General features: G+C 42.0%; 1 protein-coding gene across 1 annotated transcript in view; it reads left to right on the forward strand.

The window, feature by feature from the left end:
- Nucleotides 1-16472, forward strand: part of LOC112570448 (neuroendocrine convertase 2-like) — a 42593-nt gene extending 26121 nt beyond the window's left edge. The window contains exons 6-13 of the mRNA XM_025248867.1: nt 976-1052; nt 2196-2284; nt 2779-2954; nt 3329-3544; nt 8627-8727; nt 9312-9545; nt 9727-9891; nt 10096-16472. Of these exons, the coding sequence (XP_025104652.1) occupies nt 976-1052; nt 2196-2284; nt 2779-2954; nt 3329-3544; nt 8627-8727; nt 9312-9545; nt 9727-9891; nt 10096-10399 (1362 nt within the window). The 3' untranslated portion in view covers nt 10400-16472. The remainder of the gene's footprint in view (nt 1-975; nt 1053-2195; nt 2285-2778; nt 2955-3328; nt 3545-8626; nt 8728-9311; nt 9546-9726; nt 9892-10095) is intronic.
- The last annotated feature ends 1041 nt before the right edge of the window (nt 16473-17513 follow it).

Below are 17513 nucleotides of genomic sequence, written 5' to 3' on the forward strand. Positions count from 1 at the left end.
AACGTGTTGCCCAGTCATCTGTTTCGTGGACGACACGTGGCAAACAATGGCAGACTGTGACTGATGTGTGACAACATGGCTGTCTTTGAAGTCATGCGGAAATCATAACACGTGACGCACATGGCCACGTCCGCGCGCGCGCACGCTCTCTCTCTCTCACACCCACACACACATTATAGAGATACACACATATATTTTTATATTGAGTCTATATATGTATACGAATGGATTATCATGTAAATAAAGTGTATATGATATATACATGGGAAAGAGAGAGCGAAATATAGTAACACCACGAAGAGGTAGAAACTATCTGTAGACAAATAAACCTCGAAAAACGAATAATGGCGGTCCTACAAATGTTTGTGTTAATCTAAAGAAAAAACACCTTGATGCTGTTAATGACTGTAGATTGCGATAGTGGCCGGAGAAGTGTGCAGCTGATAATGAAGAAAAAACAAGAAGTCAAAGAAAAAAAAAAAGTATGTGTCATCGAGGGGGGGAATCGTGTGATGAAGTGTTCTCTAGCCAAGATTTCGCCAATATGGCCTTGAAGGGTCTGACAAGGCCAACTTGATTTAGTGGCCGCTAGGTGTCAGGTTCCCATTTGCAGGCCCGCAAAACCTAAAGTTTGGTTCGTCAACATATTATTCTTTTTCTCCTAGAGAAAGAAGATGCAAGTTTAAAAGAACTTGAACAAGACTGATGAAGATGAATGTCTTCTCTGACTGAGATTCGTGCTTCTCTGAATAATAAAGCTGTTTACGCCTGAAATGAAAAATATTAAGTTAAAGCCTTTGACTGCCTTGCCAAGAGTTTGTCGAACTCCTAAATACACAGATATGCGTATGCAAATATAAATATGCAAATACTGAGATGTGTGTAAGTATATTGTCAGATATCTTGATTTTCGTAAATGTATATTGCCATATATCATGATATATGTATATGTGTATTGTTTCTCTTTCTGTTCAGAACGCGGACGCGAGCTACGACTTCAGTAGCAACGACCCCTACCCGTACCCGCGCTACACAGACACCTGGTTCAACAGGTAAGGTCTAGAAGAGAGAGTAGTCCACAGCTCCACTCGTTTTTTTCTTTTATAGACCCGATAAGAGTTGCTGTTCTGTAGATGTGGGTGTGGATATTTGAAATATGTGGAAAGCGGTGTACCCAGGAAAACTGGAGAGGGTCAGACCTGTAAACAACGGAAGTGTTTGTACCCGAAACCTGAACCCATGAAGAACTTCACTTGCCGCTGTGGAGTGGATGAAGTGCTTCTACCTGAAGGAGCTGTTGCCTCACTGTAGTAGTGAGCAGTGTGTAGTACCACAGCGGCATCTTTATGTCCTGGTGCTCCAGACACGGGTGGTTGAGGGCTGCGTGGGTATATGTAATAACTGACAGCGTTGTCGTGACATAAGGGTATTACAATACAATTTTATTATTAGTATTACAATACAATTTTATTATTAGTATTACAATACAATTTTATTATTAGTATTACAATACAATTTTATTATTAGTATTACAATACAATTTTATTATTAGTATTACAATACAATTTTATTATTAGTATTACAATACAATTTTATTATTAGTATTACAATGCAATTTTATTAATCCACCAGGTCAATCCCAGATAGTGCTCCCATTAGCAATATATAGAGATAAATACATATACATGTTGAAATGATTTCTCTTACACACACTGTATATATATATTCGTACTTCCATCAACTGTAGACTGTTGTTGACCTTAGGTCACCTCAGGCTAGTTCCAGATCACGGTCAGAAGAGTTGATGAATAAATGGCACGTGGAAATCAATAACAAAATTAATTAAGAGACGAAGAAGATGGAAGAGAAGATGAGAACAGCTCACTTTGTGACGTATTTGGGACGTTACATAACGTGAGTGTAAGCAGCAATCTACTTCAGTTCAGCTTTGCAAAGCGTTAGTGGTCACTGTAACCTGTGCCCAGTCTATCTCACGTGACTCAACGCCTTGTGACGTTGTTCACTCAATTTCACATCACTCATCACCTTGTTAACGTGAATCTAGTCAATGCCACGTCACTGAATGCTCTGTGACGCACCTTCAGTCTATTTCACATCACTTAACGTTGGTCCAGTCACTTTGTTATCACGTAACACCTTGTGACGTATGTGACGTCGCTCAACCTGTGTTTCAGTCACGGCACGCGCTGTGCAGGTGAAGTGGCGGCCGCACGGGACAACAACGTTTGCGGCGTGGGTGTGGCCTACGGTTCGATGGTTGCAGGTAAACAAACACCGCAGTTCTCGATAACCTCTCATCTTCTCAGCAGCCATTGCATGCATGTCGACCGCGTGTTGACACGATGTTGACACCATGTTGACAGTGTAAAACATTTACAGAGGAGTAAGTGCACGCAAAGATCGAGCGACTTCGTCAACAATCTCTGCTACATGCACCGCTGACTTCATTGAGTTCATCCTACTCCACACGCCTGAGTGGAGCCACTCATTCGAGCCTGTTTAAAACCTGTTTAAAACCTACTAAAACACGGTTTCAGCGTTTTAAATATGCAAAAACACGATGTTAGTATAATTAAAGATCAGCGACAACATCCACTTTGACATGCAGGTTTTAACTTAAAAAAAATAATTTCCTGTAAAACTTAAAAATAAAACTCGGCTGCCATTAGTTTACAGTTAATGGACCTACACCAACATCTTTCACACGCAAAGACCTTAGCAGGAAAATTGCATAATGGAATGAAATCTGTTCCGCAGGACTGCGCATGCTCGACCAGCCGTTTATGACGGATCTCATCGAAGCCAATGCCATGGGCCACATGCCCAACGTCATCGACATCTACTCCGCCAGCTGGGGGCCCACCGACGACGGCAAGACTGTGGACGGGCCCCGCAACCTGACCATGAGGGCCATCGTCAACGGCGTCAACAACGTAAGCTTTGCCTACCCCTTCCTGCTCCACCCGTCAACTAACTTCCCATTTCTTACTCAAAGTAAGCTTTCTAGAAGTCTCCCAGCTCCAGAAAAATAAATCAAGCTGCAGCTGTGTTGTAGTTCTCTCACACCCCCCAAAGACCACGAGCGGCACTTGTTTCCAGTCCCTCGTTCCCTAAAATGGAAGAAAGACCTGAACCTCGTCGAACTTGAGGATCTATGGTCGTGATACGATTAGTGTAGGACGACAGGCGCGGGGCCCCAGACAGATGTCTGAACTCTGATGCGGATGTAATTCAATAAACAAAAAAAGTTTCTAAAATTTAACATGATTTGTGGACGAGTGAGGTCAAAGATGTTGTTTTGCCACAGGGTCGTAACGGTAAAGGTAACATCTACGTCTGGGCCTCAGGCGACGGCGGTCCCAACGACGACTGCAACTGCGACGGCTACGCCGCCAGCATGTGGACAGTGTCCATCAACTCCGCCACCAACGACGGCCGCACTGCCGGCTACGACGAGTCCTGCTCGTCCACCTTGGCCTCCACCTTCAGCAACGGCAAGAGTTCGTCACATGACGCGGGGGTGGTGAGTGCTCCTCCTTTTACCTTCATACCTACGGTTAGGACTAGATCGTGGACCAGAAGGTCGCAGCTTCAATTCCTGCTCGAGCCTGTGACTGAAAGACACCCCTTCCCCCCAACATACCCGGCAGTTTTCCAGAAGAACTGGGTGGTTGATGTATCCACGGTGTAATAAAATATAAATTGAACTTATTCCGCATGCCATGGTCTGTTCACGGTGAACTTATTTACGATCAGTGCTCATGTGTCCATTTTTCTGAACATTTCTTTTTTTTATATAAATATATACCCGTTTTTAAGTGATGTGTGTGTGAGCGCGCATGCGCGTGCGTGTCGCAGGAAGCTGCTCTAGAATTTCTCATTAGTTCATTTTTAAGTCGACCGATGGATTGTAAATCAGACTTTTAGGCAGCAGCTTCCCTGTTTCCACTGGGCAGTGCACGTAAGGTATCGACCAGATAACTCTGCTCTCAAAGAGGAGATAATTGCACCTGATTTATAACTGACATCTGGCTGCTTCATGAAACTTTCATTAGCCGTCACGTGACCGGGAATAATGTCGACCACTCGCTTGCAGCAGCTCCAAATATTTTCGCCTGTGGAATTTTATGGGACATGAAATGTCCTTGTTATGTAACAAAGTTCACGAATGCGTATAAAGGAAATATTTAAAACGTATTTATTGTAACTATTTGGATATCTGTATTGGTTTATCAAATTTGATTATTGTCAAACTTACTTTTATGCATGTATTTAATGTTTGGCTTTTAACATCGTCAAGGCATTCATATCATTCTAACCTCCCCAGGAGGGCATCCATCACTAAAGATTGCTGTAGATGTGAGCTAAATATAGATACTGTTTAACCCCGTGGACATGACAGCCCGCGGACACCGGGGGTAAGGCTGCAGGGCTAATGCAACACTTTGGTTACGAAAGGACACTGCTACTTCCACAATCATGGGATCGATGGTGTCTGCTGCGAAAAAAAAAGAATAGTGACAACAAAGTTTGATCATCTATCATCTCAACCCACTAACACTTGCGAGGGCACAGCGACGGCAGATGCATCCTCCGTGTGTCTGTCCTCCTCCGTCTGTCCCTGCTTTCTAACTGTTGACCAGCATCGGTGGTTGTAATTTAAATTTGAACGTAGTTTTGTAAAAGATATTTGTCAATGAAATTTTCAAAACCCTAAAGTTAATTGATCCTGAGAGTAGTTATTTTGGGGATGCTAAATAAATAAGCGAAAAATACGGTTCGGAGGGGGAAGGAGGGTGAATTCCATTTTAGAATTGTTGGATGCTGGGTATAATTGATAAGTTTGATATTTAGAGAACTTTCAAAACACCAAATGAAGAAATAAATAGACCCTGAGAGTTATTTTAAGACTCCGGTGGAGTGGAGGGGAAGAGGGAGCGTCCATGACTGACTTAATACTATTGTATAATCGATAGGTTTTATTGGAAGAACGCCATTAATGGACACGAAGACAGAAATTTTATCGAGAAACTTCAAAGGGTTTTCAGACTCAATTAAAATGCTGGTGGTCGTGTCTTCTCCGGGATACAAATATTGTACATCTTGTAACCCGGATGTTGTAGTAGCGCGTCCTCATTGCATGCAAGAAAGAGGAAGAAAGAACGAATAAGGATAGACGAGAAAGAGATTGTGTGTGTGTTTGTTTGCGCGCGTGGGAGGCACGTTTTTTGACTGTACGTGAGTTGGATTCTTCTACGTGATTTGGAGTTATCTCGCGTGATTTATGCATGTTCCAAGAAGTCTCGCCAAGAGGCTGGTTGTTTCAACGGAAGTGATTTTTTTTTTCTAATCGTGCTTCTCTCCTGCCTCTCCCATAGCCACCTCCGAGCTGGCACAGAAGTCGGGTCTGGCCTAGAACAAGTCAAACACTGTCCCCCAGGGGGACCCTACAGATGGATCAAAAGGTCTGGGTTCCCCAGCCGACGGCATGCAGACGGTTCTTCTTCCTTCCTTTCCTTTGGTCACGCTCCTTCAATCCCAGGCATTTAAGCGGCTGCATGCCGAGCTGCTCTTTTCTCTCGTTACGTCCGTGCGACGTTGAACTACGTGCAGCCCCTCCAGCCCCTCGACACTCAGTCCCTCCACGACCCTCGTTTCTTGGCCGTCATACCCTCGCCATCCTGCTCGTCTGCCGTGAAAGCGATTACCTGTAATACTACGCTCTCCCCGTGGGCTGTGAACGGCTTTTTCACGTAATTTTACCGTAGCCTTGGGATCGCCGGCGTAAAATAAGCACGAAGGGACGTGTGGGAGCCTTCAGAGCAGTTCACAGCCATGTTGTTTTTGTCCAATGATCACTTGAAACATCCCGAGGAAAGAAGATGACAAAGGGAAGGAGAGCGCGAAAAAAGAGGAGATGGGGAGAAAAAAAAATGTTTGTGGGACAGACAAATAAATCGACTGACAGACATACAAACGAACAAAAAAAAAAAAGTAATAATAATGTTATTATTCTTCTGCGTGATTTATAGAGCACATACTCAAGCTTGTGATGAACGAGCTGTTAGCGCTTGGAACAAGAACGAGACATGGAGAACATATAAAGGAAGGAAGGATAAACAATAGTACTGGTAGTGATGACTAATAATGACAAATATAGAAAAGAATCGGGTAACAGGAAATGGGATTGGAAGCTGTGGTTTACAGGGGTCAAATGTAGGAAGCAGAAGAGTGACCAAGTCCAGGTCCAATGTCTCTGATGGGAAGCGGGCGTTGTTGTTTCTTCTCTAGTCTCGGACAGAGACTGCATGGTGTAAACAAACTTCTTTAGTGACATCAGGCTTTCGTGTACAGTCCTGGACCTTGTCATTCACCGGCTTTATATATTTGACCCCTGGATATTTCTGATTATGATAAAAGCAAGAATGTTGCCATGCCTTATCAGCCATCAACGTTGGAGTCAAACTTTCAGTGTGCACTGGACCGAGGACTGTGATTAGAGAGTTGATGACTGGAACAGAAATGATGCATTACCACATGCACACACAGCTCCACACATTTACAGATGCCAAGCCCCAAGATGCAGGAACCCGGAAGCAGACATACTCGAGTGCACACGGACAGCGGTCCTTTGATTTCATTTCGTTTATCCTGCGGTCTTCACCTGAATGAAACCATTTGCTCGTTGAGGCCTGTCTAAATTTTTTTAATTTAAGTAAATTATGTTTTAGCAATTGAAATCTACTAAACACAATGCCAATATAACAAAAGATCCTTAATTGGATTGCTAAATGTTTGGCTGCCATTGAGAAGCAGGTAAAGAGACGGGAGGGGAGGGTAAGGGGAATGTCCAGCCTCGTTTGTTGTTGAATTGAAAGGCTGTCTGACTTCAGCATCTGTGATTCCTTTGAACTGATTTCTTGTCCCGACATTTTCCATACACACATAATAATCTCTCGCATTAAATACCAGCCAGTCAGACAGCCCCAGGTCACCCTTGACCATCTCACAGTGTCATGAATAAAGGACAGAAGGAACGAACGGACAATACAGGAGCTGAAAGAAAGATAGAAAGGACGAGTAAAATATTCACAAACACGTCCACGTTGTAGCCTGTCGCTGCGGGAAGAACTGTCCTTTGTACCTTGTTTGCTGTTGTCTGTTTGTAGCTCCGTAATGGTTTCGCGAAAATCGATGGAAGCACAGAGAAGAAGACGAGGAGGAAACCTTGGCAGCACTTTACAGTGCCCTTAAAATTCTCCTCCAGGACTTCAGCAACGAAATAAAACTTCCAGGTCATTTCTTCTTTAGCGGGAGAATTATATTGGCAGTTTACTTTTACAGGAACACCGAGAAGGATTTTTTTTAAAGAGGAGACAATTAGATTGGTGGTGCTGCATTCTTGGTGATGGAGCAGACGACGATAAATAAGCCGAACGACGAGCGAGTCAACACAGACAAGAGAGTAAACACTTGGCGAAGAAAGGCGCCCTTGGAAACCGTCGTTAATATCTCAGTGTCTCCGGGGTGGACCATGGGGCAAGGAGCAAACCCTGCTCCACTAGAAGTGTCTCCTGCCATCTTAGCTATTTATATTTTGGAATTTTATCCCGCAAGTTTTGGAGGTTGCCAAATACTTATTCTGAGTTGTCGATATCTGAAGTGGGAAGAGGAAGCTGATAATTATAAATAACAAATAAAGATGGAATCTCTAGCAAAGGAATGGATAGAAAAGGGAAAGAATTTGTCTGGAGCAGGGGAGAATGTCTTCAAAGCTTTAGTAGAGTAAATATTAATTAATTGCAAAGTGTACATAATCCACATCATCATGCCTAACCAAACCCCTTATGATGTGTGTGTTGACTGTAAAAAAAGTATTTTTTTTTTCAAATTTTTCTTTGCAGTTCTCTTTTCTGTTTATTATCAACATCTCGTTTTCTCGTGGATACTTCCCGTTTCAATCCCACGAATCTCTGTAAAAAGGTATTTTTTTCCCCACAGTGTGTCTGGAAAGGCCAGCAATCACAATGCACCCGAGTAGGTCATCACTAACTTACGTGTGTCTTCTCTTGGTAAACAAAAGCACCCGCTCGGCCTGTTTGCCATTTGAACATTACGGCCGCTTTATTGAATTCCAGCAAAGGTCATAGAGCGATCAGGCATTCAGTCCCTTGCGAATGCATGTCACTAGTTACATCTGCCAGATAAAGCACGTTACTGTGACGTTACATATACCGGGAGGAAGAGAGAGAGAGATCAATACACCTGGTGTGTATAGAGAGGGCCAAGCCAGAATTACTACAACTCACTGAAGTGGAATACAATTCACTGAACTGAGAAAAACATTCAGGGGCTGGCGGGGAGGCAATCAAATGTTATCACGTGACATTTCTCTTTGCGCTGACCAGAGCGGTAAAAAGTACTTCACAACGGTAATGTAACGCCAGAAGATAAAAAAAAAATCTTCTTTTGGTTGTTGAAGAGTAAGTGAGTGAGTGAGTGGATGAGTAAAAACTCGCCTATGTCGCTAATTGCTCTGTCTTTTTGTCCCAGAATTCTGTTCACAACAATAGACGGTGACAATAAACGCGGTTTTATATTTCAGGCAACTACAGACCTCTACAACAACTGCACCGCCAGCCATTCTGGAACTTCTGCCGCAGCACCTGAAGCAGCTGGAGTTTTTGCCCTTGCTCTGGAAGCAAAGTACTTTTCTCTCCTTCATTCACTCTGTTTCCTCCATCCGTCTTTTTCTATCTCTATTTCTTATTGCTCTTCATGTAGAAGATAGGTCCTGGGCTTCTGAAGCTGGAACTGTAACCTAGTCGTTCGTCACACAATCAGAATTCGATTCAGATCAGAGATGTGATGTCACAGGGAACAAAGGGGCCAATAAACATTAAAGAACGAACCGCTTTCTGTGTCTGTAAAGATTCCGGGACATGTAACTTGGCAGTAGTTAAGGCATCTAGCTGTGGAATCATAGTCTAGCTATGGCATCATAATCTAAGTATGGAATCATAATCTAGCTATGGAATCAAAATGTAGCTATAGAATTACAATCTAGCTATGGAATCATAATGTAGCTATGGAATCATAATGTAGCTGTGGAATCATAGTCTAGCTATGGCATCATAATCTAACTATGGAATTATAATGTAGCTATGGAATCATAATATAACTATGGAATCACAACCTAATTATGGAATCATAATCCAGATATGGAATTATCACGGAAGGAAAGTTCCAATGACTCCCTAACCTTGTAAGTTACTCGTGTGTTCCTCTAGCAAGAATCTCACCTGGCGAGATATACAACACCTGACTGTACTCACCTCCAAGCGCAATTCTCTCTACGACTCCAACGGCGTCCACAAGTGGCAACTGAACGGGGCTCGCCTGGAGTTCAACCACCTCTTCGGCTATGGTGTGATGGACGCCGCAGCCATGGCTGACCTGGCCAGACAGTGGGCCAGCCTGCCAGAGAGGTTCCACTGTACTGCCGGTACCATCACACAGGAAAGGTGTGTATAGGAAGATAAATAACAGAAGGTGACAGAGACATCGTATAGACAGACATCAGAGACAGAGACACTGTATAGACAGACATCAGAGACAGAGAGACACAAAGACAGAGGCAGTGACACTGGAAGGAAGTTGTCACGATGTTTGTGTTTACTTTTAAACTGTTTATCTCCCTTGCAGAGAGTTCTCCTTCGGGAAGAACATCCGCTTCACCATTGACTCCAATGGATGCGCGGGCACGGAGAACGAAGTCAACTACCTGGAACACGTGCAAGCTTACATCACTCTACGTGCCTCATACCGCGGCTGCGTCACAATGTACTTGACGTCACCCATGAACACTACGTGAGTGTTACGTTGATATTCTTCCTTTGATATTCCGACACCAAGTGGTTTTCTTTTCACTCTGTGTTCCTCTAAAAGAGTTAAGGTAAAGTAAAGAGTTAAGGTAATGCTATGGTTGGCATATCCTCCTCCTCCTCCTCCTCCTCCTCAACTGTTGCTCCGTGCACTTTCCATCGGCGCGTGTGTCGTTTTGTTGGTTCACAGCTCCATGATCCTCAGCCAGCGGCCCAACGACGACGACGACAAGAACGGCTTCACGCGCTGGCCCTTCATGACGACACACACCTGGGCCGAGGTGTCTCGCGGTACCTGGACGCTGGACGTCGTCATGGAACCCATCCTGGGTCTCAAAAACAACCTGGAGACCGGCATTTTCAAGGAGTGGAGCCTGGTGCTGCACGGCACCAGGACACCGCCCTACACTGACCAGCCCCGCATGCCGGCCGGCGTCCACGAGAAACTGGAGATGGTGCGCCGTGCGCATGAGAGCGGGGTGTTCATGGTGTAGAGAGACAGAGAGTGTGCGAGCAGGCGAAGGGCCCAGAGTCATGGCAGCAGCAGCCCCAGCAAGACAACAACAACAACAACAACATCAGCAGCAGCGGCAACAGCAACAAAACCAAGATGCCAGATACCATAAGGTGGGATGACAGTTGTACGAGGGGTCCATCACCTACTCCCTGCGCTTGCTTTGAATGATGAAGACTACACGCGCCATCAAGAACATTTTGGAGGTCAAGCCTCACGCATGCGCGCAAGACAAGGGCTGCTGGCTCTCTTGACTCTTCCGTAAAGGTGGATCCCTCGTTTTTTGTTTTTTTTTAATGTAGAGGATGAAGGTCTGGAGAGGTCAGTTCTGCTTTTGGTTTTGTTTCGTTGTGACCCCGAAGATGACCCATTCCTTTCCTCCGTCTTGTTAACTTTCACACTTTCTGACACGAACCTTTATTTTAAATACCAGACCGTTGCTGTTTTACTTGTCACCAGCGGGGGAAGGTGAATAAAAATTCTATATACCCGCTATTATCTTCTCTTTATAAGTTTCACTGTGAAAACAATGGATACCGTACAGTGTCCATCTTTAATTTAGTTTCGATTAATGGTAAATGCCAGAAAATAAATTAACGAATGTAAATATATCAACAGCAATATCACATCCATGAACATGACCAATCCCAATGACCTCTCCAGACTGATAGCACATAGAATTGTCGCGGCTAGAATTTTGTGCCCTGGGGAAGAAGAGCGTGTAGAACCAATCAGTGTATATAGTCAACCCTCCTTGTCCAGTCTTAACACACTAGCCGCCAACACAATGTCCAGCTGGGGACAGCACCATACCTACAGGTCATGGTTTGAGGTTGCAACCACGATGTTATCAAAATACAAGAGACAGAGACTGTCAAGTGCCCACATTTGTTACTGGGTGATATTTTGATAGGTATTCTCATGCCCACAGCAGCTGGACATACAGAGGGGGGAACTGTTTTACAGGAGGAACTAATGAAAGAATTCTTATCAACCGTTGATCTCTATGTATCATACTAGCAGCAGGCATTTATTTGTATTGATACCCCGCTATAAGTTGTTTAAAACATTAGAATGTGAATGGTTTGCCACATGCAGAAAGTTTCCGAGGAAACTTCTTTGTTGTATGCTCAAGTAACGACTACAGAAATGAGTTAATGATACAAAGATACATCATGTTGTTTGTTTATTAAAGCAATTCTCTTGAGTATCGGATCTTATATCTGATTGCTTATTTTCGATGGATAAAATTATCAGTAATGATGGAAGATATTTTCACAATTTGGATTATAGAGGGAGGGCTGGATGTCGTATATATATATATAGTTATATGAGGTGTTGAGGTGTGGCGTTGTTTCGTTCTGTCAATACAAAATGTCTTTCTTGGATGAACCCGACCTACCATTGGCAAACACAGTCCCATGCCTTTCAGCTTTTATTTTCAGACTGGCTTCAGTTTTGTTTTTTCTGCGCAACCGAAAAGAAAAGTGGAACTATGTAAAATGTACAACTTCACAAACGAAATCAGCTAATTAATTCGAGTTTAATGAGGTGAGCATTGCCGTGTAAATTATTTAGAACAGACCTTGTATCAGTCCATGGGTAGGGAACCCTAGCCATCCTGTGTATTGAAATCCCTCATTCAGTGTATCCTTGCAAGCAATATGATTAACTTTCCGGTTACCACAAAGCATTTTGTTTTACTTAGAAAGAAAGGAAGAATTAGGGAAGGGGAGTGGGCTGTAGGGAGGAAGGGGAGGAGGGTGGATGGCTGATGCGTTTCACCATTACATTGGTTTGGAGGATTATAAGTTGACATTATATATATATGTTAATTTTATGTATAACCATGTGTCTCTGGTCAACGCCAAACCTAACAATGTAACACTGGTGCAACAAAGAGAAGGAAAAGTAGGTGAAATAGAGGAAAGATGGACAAAAAAAAAAAAAAAAGAAATTAAAGAAGCAGCTCGAGAGAGAAAGAAAGATAAAGACAATGAATGCGACATCTATTTTACTTTCAATTTTATTTTAGCCTTCTTAAATGAGTCAAATGAAAACTCAGTGGATTATTTATGTTAGAAAATCATCAGGAGGCAATATTTTACTAGACAGCAGAGTTTGTTGCAGTCTAAGCTTGATGAACCAGAATATTCCTCCTAAATAAACTCAGATATTGTCCTTCATAAATCCTTATGAGTGTCTAAAGGTGTGTGACAAATGAACCCCCAGCACAAACCGTTTGCATGATGATGTCTACCAGTGTTTCCTTTGGTTGTTACTAGATTCACCTGACCAGTTTGCCTGTTTGCACACGTGTATCTTGCAATATGCTGGGTAGGGAACATGGTTTTCTGTCTCGCACATTGTAACTGTGCTCCAAGACTGAAGTGAACAGAAACTGTTGCCTGACCCCAGGGTCATGTGATGAACAGGGGCAGACTCCAGTCACAGAGGTCCTGTCTTCTCAGACTGAGATGTGAAATAAAGGATGCAGACCTGTAATCAGTAGAACCTCTGGCAGCAAACCACTAGTCGGCTTTTTAGTTGATTTGTCAAACAGCGGACTGTGTGGGTTGTTCAGATGTCTCTGGAAGATTTACATCCTGACAATAGAAGACAATAGAAGTGACAGGAATGTTGAGTATACTAAGGACAGGTCAGGTTTATTCGACAAATACTTCTGGAAGGAAACATCTCATTGAATTCAGGCTTTGCTATTTTGATGCTCTTCTTTCATATCTAGACTTAAACACTATTATCAAATTTATTTATTTCAAAACAGCGTTTAGTATAGTGGTCCGATAGTGAACTTAAAAGAAAAAAAAACCCACCATCGTTCGATGTCAACACATTGTAATAAGTCATAAAAATTAACACTTTTTTCTGCAGTTTGTTGCTTCACAGTTGACGGACATTCCACTCATTAACTGTATCCCATTAATCATCAATGTTATTGCTTGTGTCCAGTCCTATAGCTTCCACCTGACATTGCATTTTGTGAGCTATATTTCAGTAACAATAACTGTATGAAGGCTTGCCCCTTAAAGATAGGTATTTAATAGACATAAATATTGCTTCTTTGACCTCAGTGAATGTGATATATTTAGCGCATGACCTCAATAGCTTAATGTGTGAGTTAACTGATGATAGTGAGAAAATAATGCATGTTACAAACAACAGTTTTAAACAACCCGTTGAGCTCAATTTGCAATAAATAAATAAAAAATTGATAAATAAATAAAATCACTGAACGATAAATATATCGTGGCTATTTATAGAGCAGGACCTGACTCATGCTTCCTAATGTTTCCAAAGATGTGAAGAATTTCAGAGTAGAATTGTGGAAAGACTTTGTGTTTGTCGTTTAACAACAGTAATAACAATGGCCATAAAAACTACTCCTTTTATTATTTTAAATTAGGTCTCTTTCTAAAAAATAATTGTGTATTTCAAATTAGTACACATAAATCATCCTCCTGCTCCTCCTCCTGCTCCTCCTCCTGCTCCTCCTCCTGCTCCTCCTCCTGCTCCTCCTCCTCATCATCATCATCATTATCATCATCTTCATCATCATTATTGTTGATGTTTTGACGGAAAGGCAAAGCTGCGTAAAACTGTTTTACTGAGAGGAAGATGGCCCTCAGACCGACCTATGACCCCGCCCTTATTGACTCACCGATCGCCGTGTTTAGCTTGCCCTCTGCTACTGCAGCAGGACATTTCAAAGATGCATCAAGATGCAGATGACGACCTGTAACACTGAGTGTCACCTCTCACCTTTTCATCAACTCTTTTCGGAGGTGTAACAAAGACGAGCGCCGAAGCTTGATGGTGTTAGTCCTGTTGGAGTCACTGTTAGTCCTGTTGGAATCACCGTTAGCCCTGTTGGAATCAATGTTAGCTCTGTTGGAATCACTGTTAGCCCTGTTAGCTCGAGCGAAATTGATTCTTTTTACTGTCTCATAAACAGGCCAACTGTCTCATTTTTCTTCTCTGTGCAAAACACACTGACATTGTTATTGATAGCATAGTTGGTGTATTTTAAGTTTTGCCTTGTGTCTTTTTTTTTCTTATTTCAGTGTGGTACAAAATAAACTAATCGTTATCAAGCAAACTGCAGTTAACTGCCATTTTGTTTGCTTTATGAAATGAAACTGGAGTCGGTGAACACGTTTTTAATGAGGAAAGTCTTCTTCCTTCTCTTAATTTGACTTTTTTTCTCCAACTGCTCTTCGTGGTTGAAAGCTAGTCTTCGTTTATTTACCAAATGTGTTTATTGCCCATATTTACTTAGAGAATAATTCTAAGGAAAAGGCTCTTCACAACTGGAATAGTTCATTAGTGATGCAAAGACTCCATGTGAATAGCAAGTCCAAAAAAAAAATGATTTAAGTTAGCAAGAAGGACAAGGAGAGCAAATACTCGGGGGAAGGTCAGACCTTGTTCATGAAAGTGCGTGTTCACAAATTGTCGGTAGGGACCAAACTGCCTCTCCATCATGCATCTTTGTGAGGCAAATGAACTTGAAGGCCTTACAGCCAAGGAAGGAACAAGTCCAGTAAAGACAGTATAATTTAAAGTACACTGCCTTCGACTCTGCAAGGCTTATCTAGTCGGGAGTTGTCCTTTACGATGCTGACCAGAAAAAAAAGACAACTATACCACAAAAGCATCTACAGGCTATTGTAGATTGCATCTGTAATGTCAAAATTTTATCCTATACTAAGCCTAAAATATTAATGTAATGTCCATCAAAAAATACTAAATAGCATTTTCTTTCATTTAGTTTTTAATGCCGAGACAACCAATGACTAAGCTGACAATGTCCAGGCTCTTGCCTGCAGCCCTGTAAGTACAAATTGTCATAAATGGGTTTAAACAATCTGTTATCATGAAGTCCTTCACATTTTGCATGCCAAATACACTTTTGGACAAGTTAACCAAGCTGCAATGTGTGCTGAGAATCGAATGTGATTGATAGGCAAAGGTTTTTATGATCTTCCTTTTTGTGGAACTCTTGTTCTGGAGGCAAGTGACTTCACGAACCTTATGCCGTTACAGGGGAACGTGGGAAGGGAGGGAAGAATGGAGTGGAGGAAAGCAACGGTCAAATTCACTTGATTGTTTTAAAATAATTGCACAAAATTGTGTAGGAGATTTTACTAATTATAATTATCGCTCTCGGACAGCAATATTTTGTTGCAGCTGATATGCTCCGATTCTTGCTGTGTATCGTGTTGACTGTTTTCAACCAGAATTGTTAAACCTGGAAAACTTGAGCAAGTGATACTGTTTTTAAAATGACTCAAATCATTACCAACCTCTTGATGATAAGTCTACGGTGTTTGTGATTCATTACAAAAAGCTGTCGAACAGTTGCGATGCATTATGCCAATCTCAGATTGTTTGAAAACGTGAAAGAACAAAGTTTGACACCAAACGATATTTCTGTTGATTTCAGATGGTTAATATATTTTTTTTTCGGGAGGAGGGTTAGTATCAATCTATCAAACACACTATTAGACAGTGTGGTATTTAATCCAAACCCCATACTTTTTAGTTTATGTTGTTATTGATGCTCATCGTTGAACCTGTAAGAGACGTCCTCCTGAATTCCCTCGGGGTGAGAGGTCATTCAGGAGGCAGAGACACTGCAGGACCTATCATCCGGCAGGCTAGATGGAAAATGACATTTTTCTCATGCATCCTTGTGGAACTCTTCATCATGTCTGCTCCATTGGTAAGATAAAACTTGCAGACATGTAGATGATTCAAGTCAGAAGCTCACCACACACACCTATCTCCTTCTTGCCGAACTCACTGAAAGATTAATGTTCTCTCCATCTATTGCTAAACGGTAGCTCGCTTTCCATAGCCTCACTCAAAGTTGTGAGTTTATCCTATATATATATATATTTTTGTTGCTTGTTTGCCGTAATAAATATACCAGTCGAAATAATGAACCTGTTTCAAAGTTGTGAAGTCAAGCAGTGGCACGAGTAACTTGTTTCATGTTTCATGTCAATAAAGACCACAATCCTCGGCAAAAATGGCGTCTGTGCGTTGTTTACAAATAAAGATGAGTGAAGCTATCGTGTTTAATTGAATGTAAAAATTATCTAGTGATGTATATTTATAGGTGCGGGAACTACCTTATGCATTTAACTGTATCAAAGAGAAAGTTGCACAGGTGGAACAGGAGAACAGGAGAGCATACATGATGGTGTGCTAGTTATCACATTGAGCATCATTTTCAGAAATCTCAGTTTTCAATCAAATTTCAACAGGTTAGAGTAGATAGGCCAGTAAGTGAGAATACTGTTCCTTACCCCTACCAACTCTCCTTGAATTTCGCCGGTGAGTCTGTCTCCTGTCGGGTGTCTCCTGTTGTCTGTGAGTTTGTCGCCCCGTTTACTTCATTTGTAGACTGTTCCTCTATGTTTGCGCCTGCAGACCTCTTCGTCCACTAAGGGTTCAGACCCTGCAATCTTCACATTTTCTGCTCTACAGACCATGTACCTCCTCACTACATTTTTCACTCATTTGATTTCGGATTTGTGTCTGTCAACTAGCCGACTGACTTCCTGATAAGAGTTCTTTGTGGCCTCCTGCCTCCTGTCCCAGGCTCTGATTTCAAACCTCGACCCTGGAAGTTCATGCCAAACACAATTTCAAACAAGTCTTTGAACATAACCTTCCCCCATCTCTCCATCTCCCCTTGACTTCGATATCTTGCTCCTATAATTTGAAGCTGTGGTGTCGTGTCTCTGTGTATTCGTTGTGCATGTGTTTTAATCTAGTGTGTGTATGTTAATTTTGAATAATTATATAATTGTATGTTTTAGTTTGGTTTTCTTTTCGTAACACAAATTGTGCCTCTGCGTACACTTGAGGAAATGAGCTATAAAAATATTTCTTTTTCTTCCTTTCTTGTTTCTTTTCCTTCTTTTTTCTTTCTTTTATTTTTCTTGTTTATTTTTATTTTTTCTCTTTCTTTCCTCGTTTTTCTTACTTCTTCCAGAGAATGACAAAGAACTGATGTACATGATAAGGAAGTATCGTAAGATTTTTCCAGGATGTCTCCAAAAGGA

This window comes from Pomacea canaliculata, linkage group LG8 (assembly GCF_003073045.1).
Source record: "Pomacea canaliculata isolate SZHN2017 linkage group LG8, ASM307304v1, whole genome shotgun sequence".
NCBI classification, from domain to species: Eukaryota; Metazoa; Mollusca; class Gastropoda; order Architaenioglossa; family Ampullariidae; genus Pomacea; species Pomacea canaliculata.